At 46.8% G+C, this 16,564-nt stretch overlaps 1 protein-coding gene across 1 annotated transcript in view; it reads right to left on the bottom strand.

The window, feature by feature from the left end:
- LOC139559457 (thrombospondin type-1 domain-containing protein 7A-like) overlaps window positions 1-16,564 on the bottom strand; it is a 204,435-nt gene that overhangs the window by 5,206 nt on the left and 182,665 nt on the right. The window contains exons 24-27 of the mRNA XM_071375505.1: window positions 14,658-14,753; window positions 5,340-5,422; window positions 1,821-2,034; window positions 1,163-1,250 (exon numbers count right to left, since the gene is read on the bottom strand). Of these exons, the coding sequence (XP_071231606.1) occupies window positions 1,163-1,250; window positions 1,821-2,034; window positions 5,340-5,422; window positions 14,658-14,753 (481 nt within the window). The remainder of the gene's footprint in view (window positions 1-1,162; window positions 1,251-1,820; window positions 2,035-5,339; window positions 5,423-14,657; window positions 14,754-16,564) is intronic.

Below are 16,564 nucleotides of genomic sequence, written 5' to 3'. Positions count from 1 at the left end.
ATGTCCTTTGGGTGGGGGAGCATTATCGGTACACACGGGAAACTGTTGAGTGTGAAAAACACAGCAGCGCTGCCGTTCTTGGCACAAACCGGTGCGCTTGGCACCTACTACCATAACCCTTTCAAAGGCACTTAAATCTTTTGTCTTTCCCATTCACCCTCTGAATGGCACACATACACAATCCATGTCTAAATTGTCTCAAGGCTTAAAAATCATTATTTAACCTGTCTCCTCCCCTTCATCTACACTGATTGAAGTGGATTTAACAAGTGAGGGATAATACTGTAGCTTTCACCTGGATTCACATGGTCAGTCTATGACATGGAAAGAGCAGATGTCCTTAAAACCACTGAAGGATCAAACCATTAAAATGACATACCCAAATCTAACTGCCTGTTTCTCAGGACCTGAAGCAAGAATATGCATATTCTTGATACCATTTAAAAGGAAGCACTGAAGTTTGTGGAAATGTGAAATTAATGTGGGAGAATGTAACACATTAGATCTGGTAAAAGACAATACTAAGGAATGTTTTTTTTTGGTATAATCTTTGAAATGCAAGAGAAAGGTCACAATGTACTATTCCATGTTAGGCGTAATTTTGGTGTTTGCCACTAGATGGCAGCAGTGTATGTGCAAAGTTTTAGACTGATCCAATGAACAATTGTATTTCTGTTCAAAATGTTGTATCAAGTCTGCCCAAATGTGCCTAATTGGCAAGTTCATAACTGTGTACTCTCCTAAAACAATAACATGGTATTCTTTCACTGTAATAGCTACTGTAAATTGGACAGTGCAGTTAGATTAACAAGAATTTAAGCTTTCTGCCTATATCAGATATGTCTATGTCCTGGGAAATGTTCTTGTTACTTACAACCTCATGCTAATCACATTAGAGCACGTTAGCTCAACAGTCCCGTGAGGTGGGTCACAGATCTCGTAGAGGTTAATGTTTTGTACACTCAGTGTACATACAGGTGATGACATACATACATACATACATACATACATACATACATACATACATACATACATACATACATACATACATACATACATACATACATACATACATACATACATACATACAAATGATGACATACAGAATACACGTGACATCCAGATGACTGATATACACAAACTATCAAACAGGTTAACTTACCAGGCTAGGAAGGTCATGGAGACTATAAATATGAGTAGAACAAAAGCTCCAGCTGCCACACCGTAGACCCATGTCTTCAGTTTACCATCTGTAGAGAAGGACACACCACACACACTTAGCACACTGACAAGTGACCAACGTCAGTGACAGCTCACATTAGACTCTAATGTGAACAGCTTCACTGCACCTCCATTCCTGTGCAGTAGAGCAGCACACCACATGTTTTCCTGATCATCTGTTGTGTGTAAATTATTATAGCTGGATTGTACTTCAATTTTTCGGTGAATATTAAGATCCACCGCATCATCATATGTGAGTAGAATTGATGGATATTCTGAGGAATTCTCGGCCTAATCCTAAATATGTGTGCAAATGGCCGGTGTGATACTTCTGTTCATATACCTCTTGACGTCGTTAAGGGATTTGTGCAAAAACAATGTGGCTACCGGGGAATGACACCATGCAGAATGGTTACCTTTTTGTAGCTCTACTGCAAATTCTGCTATAATTCCTGAAGATATTCACATTTACTTTCTACAAAATATAGGCCGATATTCTAACAAGATTCGACAACATCACATAATAACAACTAAGAAAAGTCTTGGATGGTTCCTACTGTCCCGTAAATTGCTGGAGTAAATCTGTCTGGTTAGTGTACCTGGTCCGAAGGGCTGTAGGAACCAGGTGCGTCCAGCTCGGCCAGGCAGGCTGTTGGAGGGCTGTGTGGGGCTGACCGCCCTGATGGTCTTCACATCAGCCCTGTTGTCCCCTGCCGTGGGGATCTCTAACACAGGGATCACCGTACACTGGTCCAGCAGGCCGTCTGATGTCATCACCTCCGTGTAGCCCTCATCACAACCACACACACCCGCCTGGGAGGCGAGGGGAGGAACACACATGTATAAGGGAAATGAACTCGCACATCAAGGGGTTGCTTTGCAGGCATGTCAGAGACGGTCAATATAACATCATTTTTGTCAGTTTCATCTCTTTTAGCAGAGCAAATAAAGCTGTCAGAGGCTACTGACCTGGTTAAGCATCAAGTTGGATTTTAAGTAAGGTTATTTCTTATCAAATATTCTCAGGTGTAATTGAATGAATCATCCCTCAGCTTGAGCTCAGCCTCATATCTTGGCAGTATTAAAATGAACCATCGCACGTTTCAAACCCCTTTGTGATGCTACTGCTGCTTTGAAAGAGGGGGGATCAGACAGAAATTCATGCTTTGAGATTTAAAGGGTTGGGTCTGTTTGGGTTGGGGTATACAGCCAGCCAGCCCAAAGGTTAACCAATGTTCTTTCTCTCTTTCTCTTATTCTTCTCTCTCTCCTTCTTTCTATCGTCGCTCTCTCTGTTCATTCATCTGCCCAACCCAGAGGTTTCTGGTGCTCTGTTTCTCTCATCCCCCTCTCTCTGTTCATTCATCTGCCTGCTTGGCGGGGGGTTCCCCTATTCCCCAGCAATCTCCGGAGGATAATCACCCCGAGAAGAAATACCCACAATGCAATCAGTGGCTGTACGGCTGAACACACACACACACACACACACAGAGTCGACGGATGAAAGAACAGGGCAGGAAACAGGAGGGCTGATTAGCATAACCAAAGTGGCAGACAAAGAGAGGGGCAGGATGAGGATGCAGCAGCCTTATCACTGGTTTGTTATGCAGCCTGGTTCTGCAGCATGGGGCTAAACAACACACTGCCGAGTCTGTGGCTGGCACACACAGCTTACACACACACCAAGACCTGCATGTGCATGCACACACACACAAACACACCAACACACACAAACAGACACACACCGACACAGACGTACATGCACATCTTCTCGTATACACACACACACATGCATGCATGCATATATATAGACACACGCAAAAACAGGGAATCTGATAGACAGAACAAATGAAATGGAACAGGATATACACTGTTTCTCTCCCCCAGCCCTGGGAAATCACTTAAAACAAACACAAACATATACTGAACAAAAATACAAATGCAACATGCAACAATTTCAAAGATTTTACTGAGTTACAGTTCAGGAAATCAGCAATTGAAATAATTTGGCCCTAATCTATGGCTTTTACAGGACTGGGAATACAGATATGCATCTGTTGGTCACAGATACCTTAAAGAAAAGATAGGGGTGTGGATCAGAAAACCAGTCAGTATCTGGTGTGACCATTTGCCTCATGCAGCGACACATTTCGTTCACATAGAGTTGATCAGGCTGTTGATTGTGGCCTGTATAATGTTGTCCCACTCCTCTTCAATGGCTGTGCGAAGTTGCTGGATATTGGCAGGAACTGAAACACGCTGTCGTACAAGTCGATCCAGAGCATCCCAAACATGCTCAATGGGTCACATGGCTAGTGAGTATGGCGGCAGATGAATGGCACGACACCCCCTGCCTCAGGATCTCATCACGGTATCTCTGTGCATTCAAATTACCATTGATAAAATGCAATTGTGTTCATTGTCCGTAACTTATGCCTGCCCATACCATAACCGCACCGTCACGGTTACGACACCGAACTGCAGTCAGGTCAAGACCCTGGTGAGGACAACAAGCACGCAGATGAGCTTCCCTGAGACGGTTTCTGACAGTTTGTGCAGAAATTCTTCATTTGTGCAAACCCACAGTTTCATCAGCTGTCCGGGTGGCTGGTCTCAGACTATCCAGCAGGTGTAGAAACTGGAGATGGAGTTCCTGGGCCGGCTTGGATACACGTGGTCGTTTGGACGTACTGCCAAATTCTCTAAAATTTGGAGGAGGCTTATGGTAGAGAAATTAACATTAAATTCTCTGGCAACAGCTCTGGTGGACATTCCTGCAGTCAGCATGCCAATTGCACACTCGCTCAAAAACTTTTGACACCCGTTGTGTTGTGTGACCAAACTGCACATTTTAGTGGCCTTTTATTGCCCCCAGCACAAGTTGCGCGTGTGTAATGATCATGATGTTTAATCAGCTTCTTGATATGCCACATCTGTCAGGTGGATGGATTATCCTGGCAAAGGAGAAATGCTCACTAACAAGAATGTAAACAAATTTGTGCACAAAATTTGAGAGAGATAAGCTTTTGTGTGTATGGACATTTTCTGGAATCTTCTTTTTCAACTTATGAAACATTGGACCGACACTTTACATGTTGCATTTATATTTTTGTTCAGTATTAAAGAGCAGAGTCACAATACACACACTACACAAACAGACACAGTTGGACCATATTCAGCTAGACATGTTGTTGTAGCTCTCTCACAGCCCCCTCAGCTAGCACTGACTAGAGGCCTGAGTCCTGGTTCTAATGTGTTCTGACATGGGCGTTTGTGTCCCCCCCCCACACAAACACACACACACTCCTGTGTACCCATTTAACTGGTCCCCCGGTGTTTCCAGGAAATTGACTCTGTTTGTAGTGAACACAAATGCTGGAAGACCTCAGCCTGAGGAGGGACAGACTACACTTCAAAGACCAGGCTGTATATTATGGGATATTTCTTGCTCACATAAGACTAAGAATGAAATACCTTTAATGAATAATCATTGAAGTTACATGTTCTATGTTATTTGTACTGGTTCTGGGATTGCCTGTGAGACGCTTGATAATGTGAGAGGGAGTTTAGTTAAGAGGAAGTATAATTGAAAAATAATTGTTTTATGTTGTAGGCTTTTTTTATGTAGTAGGCTCCTGCAGATGCAACGATCCCTATAGCGATACAGTAAGTACAGGGGCATTCATCTGCACGTGTACTAGGAACACCATAACAACGGCATGAGCACACCATCACAGACTGACAGCTGCTTTCCTCTTCAGTATTCCTTTTAACCTCCTGTTTTCTCAACTAACCCAGATGGTCTCTCTCTCTCTCTCTCTCTCTCTCTCTCTCTCTCTCTCTCTCTCTCTCTCTCTCTCTCTCTCTCTCTCTCTCTCTCCCTCTCTCTCTCTCTCTCTCTCTCTCTCTCTCTCTCTCTCTCTCTCTCTCTCTCTCTCTCTCTCTCTCTCTCTCTCTCTCTCTCTCTCTCTCTCTCTCTCTCTCTCTCTCTCTCTCTCTCTCTCTCTCTCTCTCTCTCTCTCTCTCTCTCTCTCTCTCTCTCTCTCTCTCTCTCTCTCTCTCTCTCTCTCTCTCTCTCTCTCTCTCTCTCTCTCTCTCTCTCTCTCTCTCTCTCCTCACCTCTGTGCAGTAGGAGCGTGGTTTGTTGCAGGCTGGATCACATGATCGGTCTGCCAAGGGCTGGGCCGTCATAGGGCAGCCACCTGTAGGGTAGAGGTCAGAGGGCAAGTGTCAATGTGGAGGGGTTTGGAGCAGCGAGGGGATGGAAGAGAGGGTGCATTCTGTACATTTACTTGCGCTAATGCAAGCAGACAAGCACATACACACACACACACCCACACCAGTGGAGGCTGCTGAGGGGAGGAAGGCTCATAATAATGTCTGGAATGGAGTGAATGGGATGGCATCAAACACATGTAAACCATGCATTTGATGAATTTGATACCATTCCACTGATTCCGCTCCAGCCGTTTCCACGAGCCCGTCCTCCCCAATTAAGGTGCCACCAACCTCCTGTGACACACACAGCAGCGGACACGTGGCCCAGGTTGTTAGCTTTCACTGCTGTCTTTGTTGCTGCACTTCAGACTGTTGTGCTGCAGACAACTTGAATCAGACACTACACACCTCTTCTGTGTTTTGCACTCTCTCTCTCTTTCTCGCTCTCTTAGATTCTACATGCCTCTCCTCCCTCTCTTTATTTCTCTCATTCCCCCCCCCCCCCCTCGCAGTATATTTTGATATTGCAATAATTCAGTAATTAGAGGACTGCTCAGAATTCCTCCCCAAACCCTCTGACGAAAACACACTCCTATTAATTCATGGTTCAGCAGATACACACCACACATTACGCACCATCCCAGATAGCAAGCGTATAGATAGACACACTTAGATAAACAGGAAGTAGACGGAGCTCTCTGGGTCTCAGATGAGTTGTGTGTACTGTAGTGAGTTGATGCTTTCACTGCACTATTCATTCTGATACAGTACCTGGGATTTAATGCTTCAGATACCAAGGACAACAAAACTGTGTCCTAAATGCCACCTCATTTCATACATATTGCACTACTTTTGATGAGAGCTCTATGGATCTTGGGCAAAATAAGTTGACTACAGTATATACGGAATATGGTGACATTTGGGACGCAGCCTGGGACTCATCCCTTTAAGTGATTTTGCCTTCAGGCAAAAAGACAAGGGCTTGCTGCTTTCACACTCAGCTTTAATTTGAACTAACCTGGGGTAAATCAATATATACAATAGAAGGGTACAGAAGAGAAGAGGGGGACACTGTAGTGGCACTAGACCAACTACACCTAGAGGAGGGATATGGTCTTGAAGTGGAGGGAACTAGACCAACTACACCTAGAGGAGGGATATGGTAGTGTAGTGGAGGGAACTAGACCAACTAGACCTAGAGGAGGGATATGGTAGTGTAGTGGAGGGAACTAGACCAACTACACCTAGAGGAGGGATATGGTAGTGTAGTGGAGGGAACTAGACCAACTAGACCTAGAGGAGGGATATGGTAGTGTAGTGGAGGGAACTAGACCAACTACACCTAGAGGAGGGATATGGTAGTGTAGTGGAGGGAACAAGACCAACTACACCTAGAGGAGGGATATGGTAGTGTAGTGGAGGGAACTAGACCAACTACACCTAGAGGAGGGATATGGTAGTGTAGTGGAGGGAACTAGACCAACTACACCTAGAGGAGGGATATGGTAGTGTAGTGGAGGGAACTAGACCAACTACACCTAGAGGAGGGATATGGTAGTGTAGTGGAGGGAACAAGACCAACTACACCTAGAGGAGGGATATGGTAGTGTAGTGGAGGGAACTAGACCAACTACACCTAGAGGAGGGATAAGGTAGTGGTTTTGGAGGGAACTAGACCAACTACACCTAGAGGAGGGATATGGTAGTGTAGTGGAGGGAACTAGACCAACTACACCTAGAGGAGGGATAAGATAGTGGTGGTGGAGGGAACTAGACCAACTACACCTAGAGGAGGGATATGGTAGTGTAGTGGAGGGAACTAGACCAACTACACCTAGAGGAGGGATAAGATAGTGGTGGTGGAGGGAACAAGACCAACTAGACCTAGAGGAGGGATAAGATAGTGGTGGTGGAGGGAACAAGACCAACTAGACCTAGAGGAGGGATAAGATAGTGGTGGTGGAGGGAACAAGACCAACTAGACCAAGGTTATACAGAGGAGGGATATGATAGTGGTGGTGGAGGGAACAAGACCAACTACACCAAGGTTATACAGAGGAGGGATATGATAGTGGTGGTGGAGGGAACTAGAACAGATTCACAGCTCAGTCAGTACTACAACCTTCCCTTGCTGATAAGTGTGCTTTTTATGACAATGTTGTAGGTGGCAGTCAGGACTAGGCTGAAAGAAACAGGGTTACCGCAGCAGCCTGGGAGGGGTAAAGTCTGGAGCGTAATCGTAATAAGTGACTTACACAGTGCATCAGTGATTGGAGGATTGAAAAGGTTCCAGTGCTTCCTTCGATTTAACAGCCCCATTTACCAGGTATTCTACAATATGTACCGGAGCTTTAGAGAATGACAGGTGCCAGGCCAAGTATTATGTACCTGTCAGCAACGGTCCACTTCCACCACTTCGCTAAATTCTTCACTTCAACATCCCACTTCACAAGAAATATACGTGTAGCAACACTCAGAGAGTAATCCTGGACGGGATGCCTCAAGTTATTCAGAAAAATGATACTGTCGGCAGAAAACTGCTAATCTATCAGAAGATGTTTCGAATATTCATGATGGTGATGCACATGGACACACACACACACACACACACACACACACACACACACACACACACACACACACACACACACACACACACACACACACACACACACACACACACACACACACACACACACACACACACACACACACACACACACACACACACACAGTGTATGCAAATCATAAGCGGAAGCCACATGGCATGAAAATAAGCGTTTACATCCAGGGTATATGCCCAAAAAACCATTTGATATAATATGCATGAAATATGCATGCCATCTGGAGCATATGGCTGTGGAATGCCTTGGCATAGGATCTACAGCATCATTAATATACGATGAGTGTGAATTCAGGCTATATCAGGATTCATGCACACCTACCTAACAAATGTAAGGTATATTTAGCTGTCTAGATAAATGCATGTTAAAAACAAAGTTCGATTTGATTTGTAATGTCATACTGTATGCCTACACACCAAACATCATAAGTTAGCCATAGTTTACAGAAATGTTTCATCCACTTTTTTACATGTTATTCTTATTTTAGTCGCATCCAGAACGACATACAGTTAGTGCATTCATATTAAGATACACTACATGACCAAAAGTACGTGGACACCTGCTTGTCGGACATCTAATTTCAAAATCATGGGCATTAATATAGAATTGGTCCCCCTTTGCTGCTATAACAGCCTCCACTCTTCTGGGAAGGCTTTCCACTAACATTGATGCGGGGACTTGCTTCCATTCAGCCACAAGAGCATTAGTGAGGTCGGGCACAATGTTGGGAGACTGGCCTGGCTCGCAGTTGGCGTTCCAATTCATCCCAAAGGTGGGATTGAGGTCAGGCCAGTCAAGTTCTTCCACACCGATCTCGACAAACCATTTCTGTATGGACCTCGCTTTCTGCACGAGGGCGGCGTCATGCTGAAACAGGAAAGGGCCTTCCCCAAACTGTTGCCACAAAGACGGAAGCACAGAATCGTCTAGGTTGTCATTATATGCTGTAGCGTTAAGATTTCCCTTCACTGGAAATAAGGAGCCTAGCCCGAACAAAGAAAAACAGACCATTATTCTTCGTCCACCACACTTTAAGGTTGGCACTATGCATTCGCGCAGGTAGAGTTCTCCTGACATCCGCCAAACCCAGAGTCGTCTGTCGGACTGCCAGTTGGTGAAGCGTGATTCATCACCCCAGAGAACGCGTTTCCACTGCTTCAGAGTCCAATGGCGGCAAGCTTTACACCACTCCAGCCGACTCTTGGCATTGCGCATGGTGGTTTAAGGCTTGTGTGCGGCTGCTCAGCCATATCAACCCATATCCAGAGGCAGACGATTTTTATGCACTACACGCTTCATCACTCGGCGGTCCCATTCTGAGCTTGTGTGGCCTACCACTTCGCGGCTGAGCCGTTGTTGCTCCTGGACATTTCCACTTCACAATAACAGCACTTACAGTGGACCGGGGCAGATCTAGCAGGACAGAAATTTTGACGAACAGACTTGTTGGAAAGGTGGCATCCTATGACGGTGCCACGTTGAAAGTCACTGAGCTCTTCAGTAAGGCCATTCTACTGCCAATGGCTATGGAGATTGCATGGCTGTGTGCTCGATTTTATACACCTGTCAGGTTTGTCATTTGGCTGAAATAGCCAAATTCACTAATTTGAAGGGGTGTCCACATAGTTTTGTAAATATAGTGTAGCTAGTTGAGACAACCACATAATTATCACAGTCGTAGTACGTACATTTTTCCACAATAAACAAGTTGTCAGCAAATTCAGTGCTATTAGTCAGTGGTTATTCATTCCTCAGATGATTCATCGCTGGTTATTCATTCCTCAGATGATTCATCGCTGGTTATTCATTCCTCAGAGGATTCATCGCTGGTTATTCATTCCTCAGAGGATTCATCGCTGGTTATTCATTCCTCAGAGGATTCATCGCTGGTTATTCATTCCTCAGAGGATTCATCGCTGGTTATTCATTCCTCAGAGGATTCATCGCTGGTTATTCATTCCTCGGATGATTCATCGCTGGTTATTCATTCCTCGCAGGATTCATCGCTGGTTATTCATTCCTCGCAGGATTCATCGCTGGTTATTCATTCCTCGCAGGATTCATCGCTGGTTATTCATTCCTCAGAGGATTCATCGCTGGTTATTCATTCCTCAGAGGATTCATCGCTGGTGTCACGTTCCTGACCTGTTTTCTGTTGTTTTGTATGTGTGTGATGGTCAGGGCGTGAGTTTTGGGTGGGCAGTCTATGTTTGCTGTTTCTATGTTGGTTTTGGGTTGCCTGGTATGGCTCTTAATTAGAGGCAGGTGTTTTGCGTTTTCCTCTAATTGAGAGTCATATTAAGGTAGGTTGTTCTCACTGTTTGTTTGTGGGTGATTGTCTCCTGTGTCAGTGTCTGTATGTTACGCCACACGGGACTGTTCCGGTTTTTGTTAGTTCGTTCGTTTTATGTAGTCTGTTTTCCTGGTTCATGCGTTCTTCACGTTGTATGTAAGTTCGTGTCCAGGTCTGTCTACATTCGTTTATTTGTTTTGTAATTATTCAAGTGTTTGTCGTGTTTTTCCGTTTTGTCTATTAAATCAATATGTATTCACAACCCGCTGCATTTTGGTCAAATCCCTGCTACTCCTCTTCGGATGAGGAGAAGGAGGAAGCCCGTTACAGAATCACCCACCAAACCCAGATCAAGCAGCGGGTTAATGGACAGCAACGACAGCGCACGAAGCAGGATTTATGGTCTTGGGAGCAAGTATTCAACGGAGAAGGACCCTGGGCTAAGGTGGGAGAGAATCGCCGCTCTCGGGAGGAGAAGGAGGCAGCCACAGCCCAGGAGCGCTGGTATGAGGAGGCAGCGCGGCGACGCGGTTGGGAGCCCGAGAGTCAGACCCAAAAATTTATTGGGGGGGGGCACACGAGGAGTGTGGCAAAGCCGGGTAGGATACCTGAGCCAACTCCCCGTGCTTACCGTGGAGTGAGAGAGCGTCGTACTGGTCAGACACCGTGTTATGCGGTAAAGCGCACGGTGTCCCCAGTACGCGTGCTTAGCCCAGTGCGGGCTATTCCACCTTGCCGCACTGGGAGGGCTAGGTTGGGCATCGAGCCAGATGTCATGAAGCCGGCCCAACGTATCTGGTCTCCAGTACGTCTCCTCGGGCCGGCATACATGGCACCAGCCTTACGAATGGTGTCCCCGGTTCGCCAGCATAGCCCAGTGCGGGCTATTCCACCTCGCCGCACTGGCAGGGCTACGGGCACCATTCAACCTGGTAAGGTTGGGCAGGCTCGGTGCTCAAGAGCACGTGTCCTCCTTCACGGTCCGGTATACCCGGTGCCACCTCCAAGTACCAGTCCACCGGTGGCAGCCCCCCGCACCAGGCTGTCTCTCCGGGTTCTCTCTCCAGCTGCTCCTACCTGTCCAGCGCTGTCAGAGCTTTCCTCCTCTCCAGCGCAGCCAGTGCCTATACCACGCACCAGGCCTACTGTGCGCCTCAGCAGGGCAGAGTCGGCCGTCTGCCCAACGCCTTCTGCACTGCCTGTCTGCCCAGCGCCGTCTGAGCCATCTGTCTGCCCAGCGCCGTCTGAGCCATCTGTCTGCCCAGCGCCGTCGGAGCCATCTGTCTGCCCAGCGCCGTCGGAGCCATCTGTCTGCCCAGCGCCGTCTGAGCCCGTCTGCCCAGCGGCGCCTGAACTGCCCGTCTGCCCAGCGGCGCCTGAACTGCCCGTCTGCCCAGCGGCGCCTGAACTGCCCGTCTGCCCAGCGGCGCCTGAACTGCCCGTCTGCCCAACGGCGCCTGAACTGCCCGTCTGCCATGAGCCTGCAAAGCTGCCCGTCTGCCATGAGCCTGCAAAGCCGCCCGTCTGCCAAGAGCCTACAGAGCCTTCCGCCAGACCGGATCAGCCAGAGCCTTCCGCCAGAACGGATCAGCCAGAGCCTTCCGCCAGACCGGATCAGCCAGAGCCTTCCGCCAGACCGGATCAGCCAGAGCCTTCCGCCAGACCGGATCAGCCAGAGCCTTCCGCCAGACCGGATCAGCCAGAGCCTTCCGCCAGACCGGATCAGCCAGAGCCGTCCAGCCAGGACCTGCCAGAGCCGTCCAGCCAGGACCTGCCAGAGCCGTCCAGCCAGGACCTGCCAGAGCCGTCCAGCCAGGACCTGCCAGAGTCCCTCAGCCAGGACCTGCCAGAGTCCCTCAGCCAGGACCTGCCAGAGTCCCTCAGCCAGGACCTGCCAGAGTCCCTCAGCCAGGACCTGCCAGAGTCCCTCAGCCAGGACCTGCCAGAGTCCCTCAGCCAGGACCTGCCAGAGTCCCTCAGCCAGGACCTGCCAGAGTCCCTCAGCCAGGACCTGCCAGAGTCCCTCAGCCCGGTGCTGCCCCTTATCCCGGTGCTGGCCCTTATCCCGGTGCTGCCCCTTCATTTAGGTGGTTTTAGTTGGAGGGTGGTCATTGGGAGGGGGATACAGAAGCGGGGAGTGACTATGGTGGTGTGGGGACAGCGTCCGGAGCCTGAGCCACCACCGTGGTCAGATGCCCACCCAGACCCTCCCCTGGACTTTGTGCTGGTGCGCCCGGCGTTCGCACCTTGAGGAGGGGGTTCTGTCACGTTCCTGACCTGTTTTCTGTTGTTTTGTATGTGTGTGATGGTCAGGGCGTGAGTTTTGGGTGGGCAGTCTATGTTTGCTGTTTCTATGTTGGTTTTGGGTTGCCTGGTATGGCTCTTAATTAGAGGCAGGTGTTTTGCGTTTTCCTCTAATTGAGAGTCATATTAAGGTAGGTTGTTCTCACTGTTTGTTTGTGGGTGATTGTCTCCTGTGTCAGTGTCTGTATGTTACGCCACACGGGACTGTTCCGGTTTTTGTTAGTTCGTTCGTTTTATGTAGTCTGTTTTCCTGGTTCATGCGTTCTTCACGTTGTATGTAAGTTCGTGTCCAGGTCTGTCTACATTCGTTTATTTGTTTTGTAATTATTCAAGTGTTTGTCGTGTTTTTCCGTTTTGTCTATTAAATCAATATGTATTCACAACCCGCTGCATTTTGGTCAAATCCCTGCTACTCCTCTTCGGATGAGGAGAAGGAGGAAGCCCGTTACAGCTGGTTATTCATTCCTCAGAGGATTCATCGCTGGTTATTCATTCCTCAGATGATTCATCGCTGGTTATTCATTCCTCATATGATTCATCGCTGGTTATTCATTCCTCAGAGGATTCATCGCTGGTTATTCATTCCTCAGAGGATTCTTCGCTGGTTATTCATTCCTCAGAGGATTCATCGCTGGTTATTCATTCCTCAGATGATTCATCGCTGGTTTTCATTCCTCAGAGGATTCATCGCTGGTTATTCATTCCTCAGAGGATTCATCGCTGGTTATTCATTCCTCAGAGGATTCATCGCTGGTTATTCATTCCTCAGATGATTCATCGCTGGTTATTCATTCCTCAGATGATTCATCGCTGGTTATTCATTCCTCAGATGATTCATCGCTGGTTATTCATTCCTCTGAGGATTCATTGCTGGTTATTCATTCTTCAGAGGATTCATTGCTGAATAAGACACACATCCTTTATGATAAGTGACACATACACTGTAACTCTTCACCTAGAACCTCTGAGCTCCGAGCACCACCGAGGCAGAGGTAGCAGTCACAGACCTAAAGCTGACGTGTGACGGCAGCAGATTTTAAATGCGTCATCGTCAAGGATTAAATCTCCTACACACACACACTAACACATACACACGCACACTCGATGGCACGCCCGCATACACACAGGAATGCATACACACACACACGCGGCCTCGGCTCCACAGTGACAAGCAGTCAGGAAGTGCTCGGAAAGCAATCTCTCCGACAGGCAGAAACAGTGTTTTAAATGACCGTATCCACCTCATCATCATCATCAGCCACAGAGGCACCTGACCTGGAGAGAGCTGGGCGGCTGACTGCAGCAGAACTGCATTGTACAATTCATTATTCACATCGCACACATTCATGCAGTTAAAGTTATTATAATGTAGCTACTAAATCGAGAGGCAGCGACTCAAATATTTTGCTACAGTAGGATACCACTCAATACTCGTCCTTAGAGAAGGGTTTAGTGGCTTCTATTCACCGGCATATGAAGTAGGCAAATATATAAAGGGATTAGTTTAATTAAAATAAGGAGTGTTGGTGGTTGCATTCTGTTGGAGGGTGGGGTATAAGCAGCACACACACACTCACACACACACACACGTTTGTTTTACTATCCTTGTGGGAACCAAACAATTGATTTCCATTCAAAATCCTATTGTCTTTAACCCCTAACTCTAAACCTAGTATTAACCCTAGCCCTAACCCCTAACTCTAAACCTAGTATTAACCCTAGCCCTAACCCCTAACTCTAAACCTAGTACTAACCCTAGCCCTAACTCTAAACCTAGTACTAACCCTAAGCCCTAACTCTAAGCCCTAACTCTAAACATAACACTAACTCTAACCTTAACTCCAAAACCCTAACCCTATCCCCAAACCTAACCCCTAAAGCTAAAATATCCTTTTTCCTTATGGGGACCGGCAAAATGTTCTCACTTGTCCAAATGTTTCTTCTTTTACAATCCACACACATACACACACGCACGCACGCACGCACACACACACATACCTGTGACATTTAATCCATCAGATCTCTGACACCAGACCAGTCGAGAGGAGCTTCTCCACGCTCCTGTCATCCACTTGTACTCATAACACTGGCCCTCTGTAGTGGGAGGAGAGATATGGGTCAGTACAGACTACTCATAACACTGGCCCTCTGTAGTGGGAGGAGAGATATGGGTCAGTACAGACTACTCATAACACTGGCCCTCTGTAGTGGGAGGAGAGGTATGGGTCAGTACAGACTACTCATAACACTGGCCCTCTGTAGTGGGAGGAGAGATATGGGTCAGTACAGTCTACTCATAACACTGGCCCTCTGTAGTGGGAGGAGAGATATGGGTCAGTACAGACTACTCATAACACTGGCCCTCTGTAGTGGGAGGAGAGATATGGGTCAGTACAGACTACTCATAACACTGGCCCTCTGTAGTGGGAGGAGAGGTATGGGTCAGTACAGACTACTCATAACACTGGCCCTCTGTAGTGGGAGGAGAGATATGGGTCAGTACAGACTACTCATAACACTGGCCCTCTGTAGTGGGAGGAGAGATATGGGTCAGTACAGACTACTCATAACACTGGCCCTCTGTAGTGGGAGGAGAGGTATGGGTCAGTACAGACTACAAATAGCTCATATAATATCGTAAAGGAACAAATGCAAGTGTGTATTTTTGAATGTGTGTACAGTGGGGCAAAAAGTATTTAGTCAGCCACCAATTGTGCAAGTTCTCCCACTTAAAAAGATGAGCGAGGCCTGTAATTTTCATCATAGGTACACTTCAACTATGACAGACAAAATGAGAAAAAAAATCCAGAAAATCAACATTGTAGGATTTTTAATGAATTTATTTGCAAATTATGGGGGAAAATAAGTATTTGGTCAATAACAAAAGTTTCTCTCAATACTTTGTTATATACCCTTTGTTGGCAATGACAGAGGTCAAACGTTTTCTGTAAGTCTTCACAAGGTTTTCACACACTGTTGCTGGTATTTTGGCCCATTCCTCCATGCAGATCTCCTCTAGAGCAGTGATGTTTTGGGGCTGTTGCTGGGACTTTCAACTCCCTCCAAAGATTTTCTATGAGGTTGAGTTCTGGAGACTGGCTAGGCCACTCCAGGACCTTGAATTTTTTTTAATTTATTTTTATTTCACCTTTATTTAACCAGGTAGGCTAGTTGAGAACAAGTTCTCATTTGCAACTGCGACCTGGCCAAGATAAAGCATAGCAGTGTGAACAGACAACACAGAGTTACACATGGAGTAAACAATAAACAAGTCAATAACATGGTAGAAAAAAAAGAGAATCTATATACAATGTGTGCAAAAGGCATGAGGTAGGCAATAAATCGAATAATTACAATTTAGCAGATTAACACTGGAGTGATAAATCATCAGATGATCATGTGCAAGAAGAGATACTGGTGTGCAAAAGAGCAGAAAAGTAAATAAATAAAAGCAGTATGGGGGGTGAGGTAGGTAAATTGGGTGGGTAGTTTACAGATGGACTATGTACAGCTGCAGCGATCGGTTAGCTGCTCGGATAGCAGATTTTTAAAGTTGTTGAGGGAGATAAAAGTCTCCAACTTCAGAGATTTTTGCAATTCGTTCCAGTCGCAGGCAGCAGAGAACTGGAAGGAAAGGCGTCCAAATGAGGTTTTGGCTTTAGGGATGATCAGTGAGATACACCTGCTGGAGCGCGTGCTGCGGGTGGGTGTAGCCATCGTGACCAGTGAACTGAGATAAGGCGGCACTTTACCTAGCATAGCCTTGTAGATGACCTGGAGCCAGTGGGTCTGACGACGAACATGTAGCGAGGGCCAGCCGACTAGGGCATACAGGTCGCAGTGGTGGGTCGTATAAGGTGCTTTAGTAACAAAACGAATGGCACTGTGATAAACTGCATCCAGTT

The sequence above is a fragment of the Salvelinus alpinus genome, chromosome 29 (assembly GCF_045679555.1).
Source record: "Salvelinus alpinus chromosome 29, SLU_Salpinus.1, whole genome shotgun sequence".
Classification (NCBI taxonomy): Eukaryota; Metazoa; Chordata; class Actinopteri; order Salmoniformes; family Salmonidae; genus Salvelinus; species Salvelinus alpinus.
The sequence above is the reverse complement of the archived record's forward strand: the minus strand, read 5'-3'. Positions and strand labels throughout refer to the sequence as shown.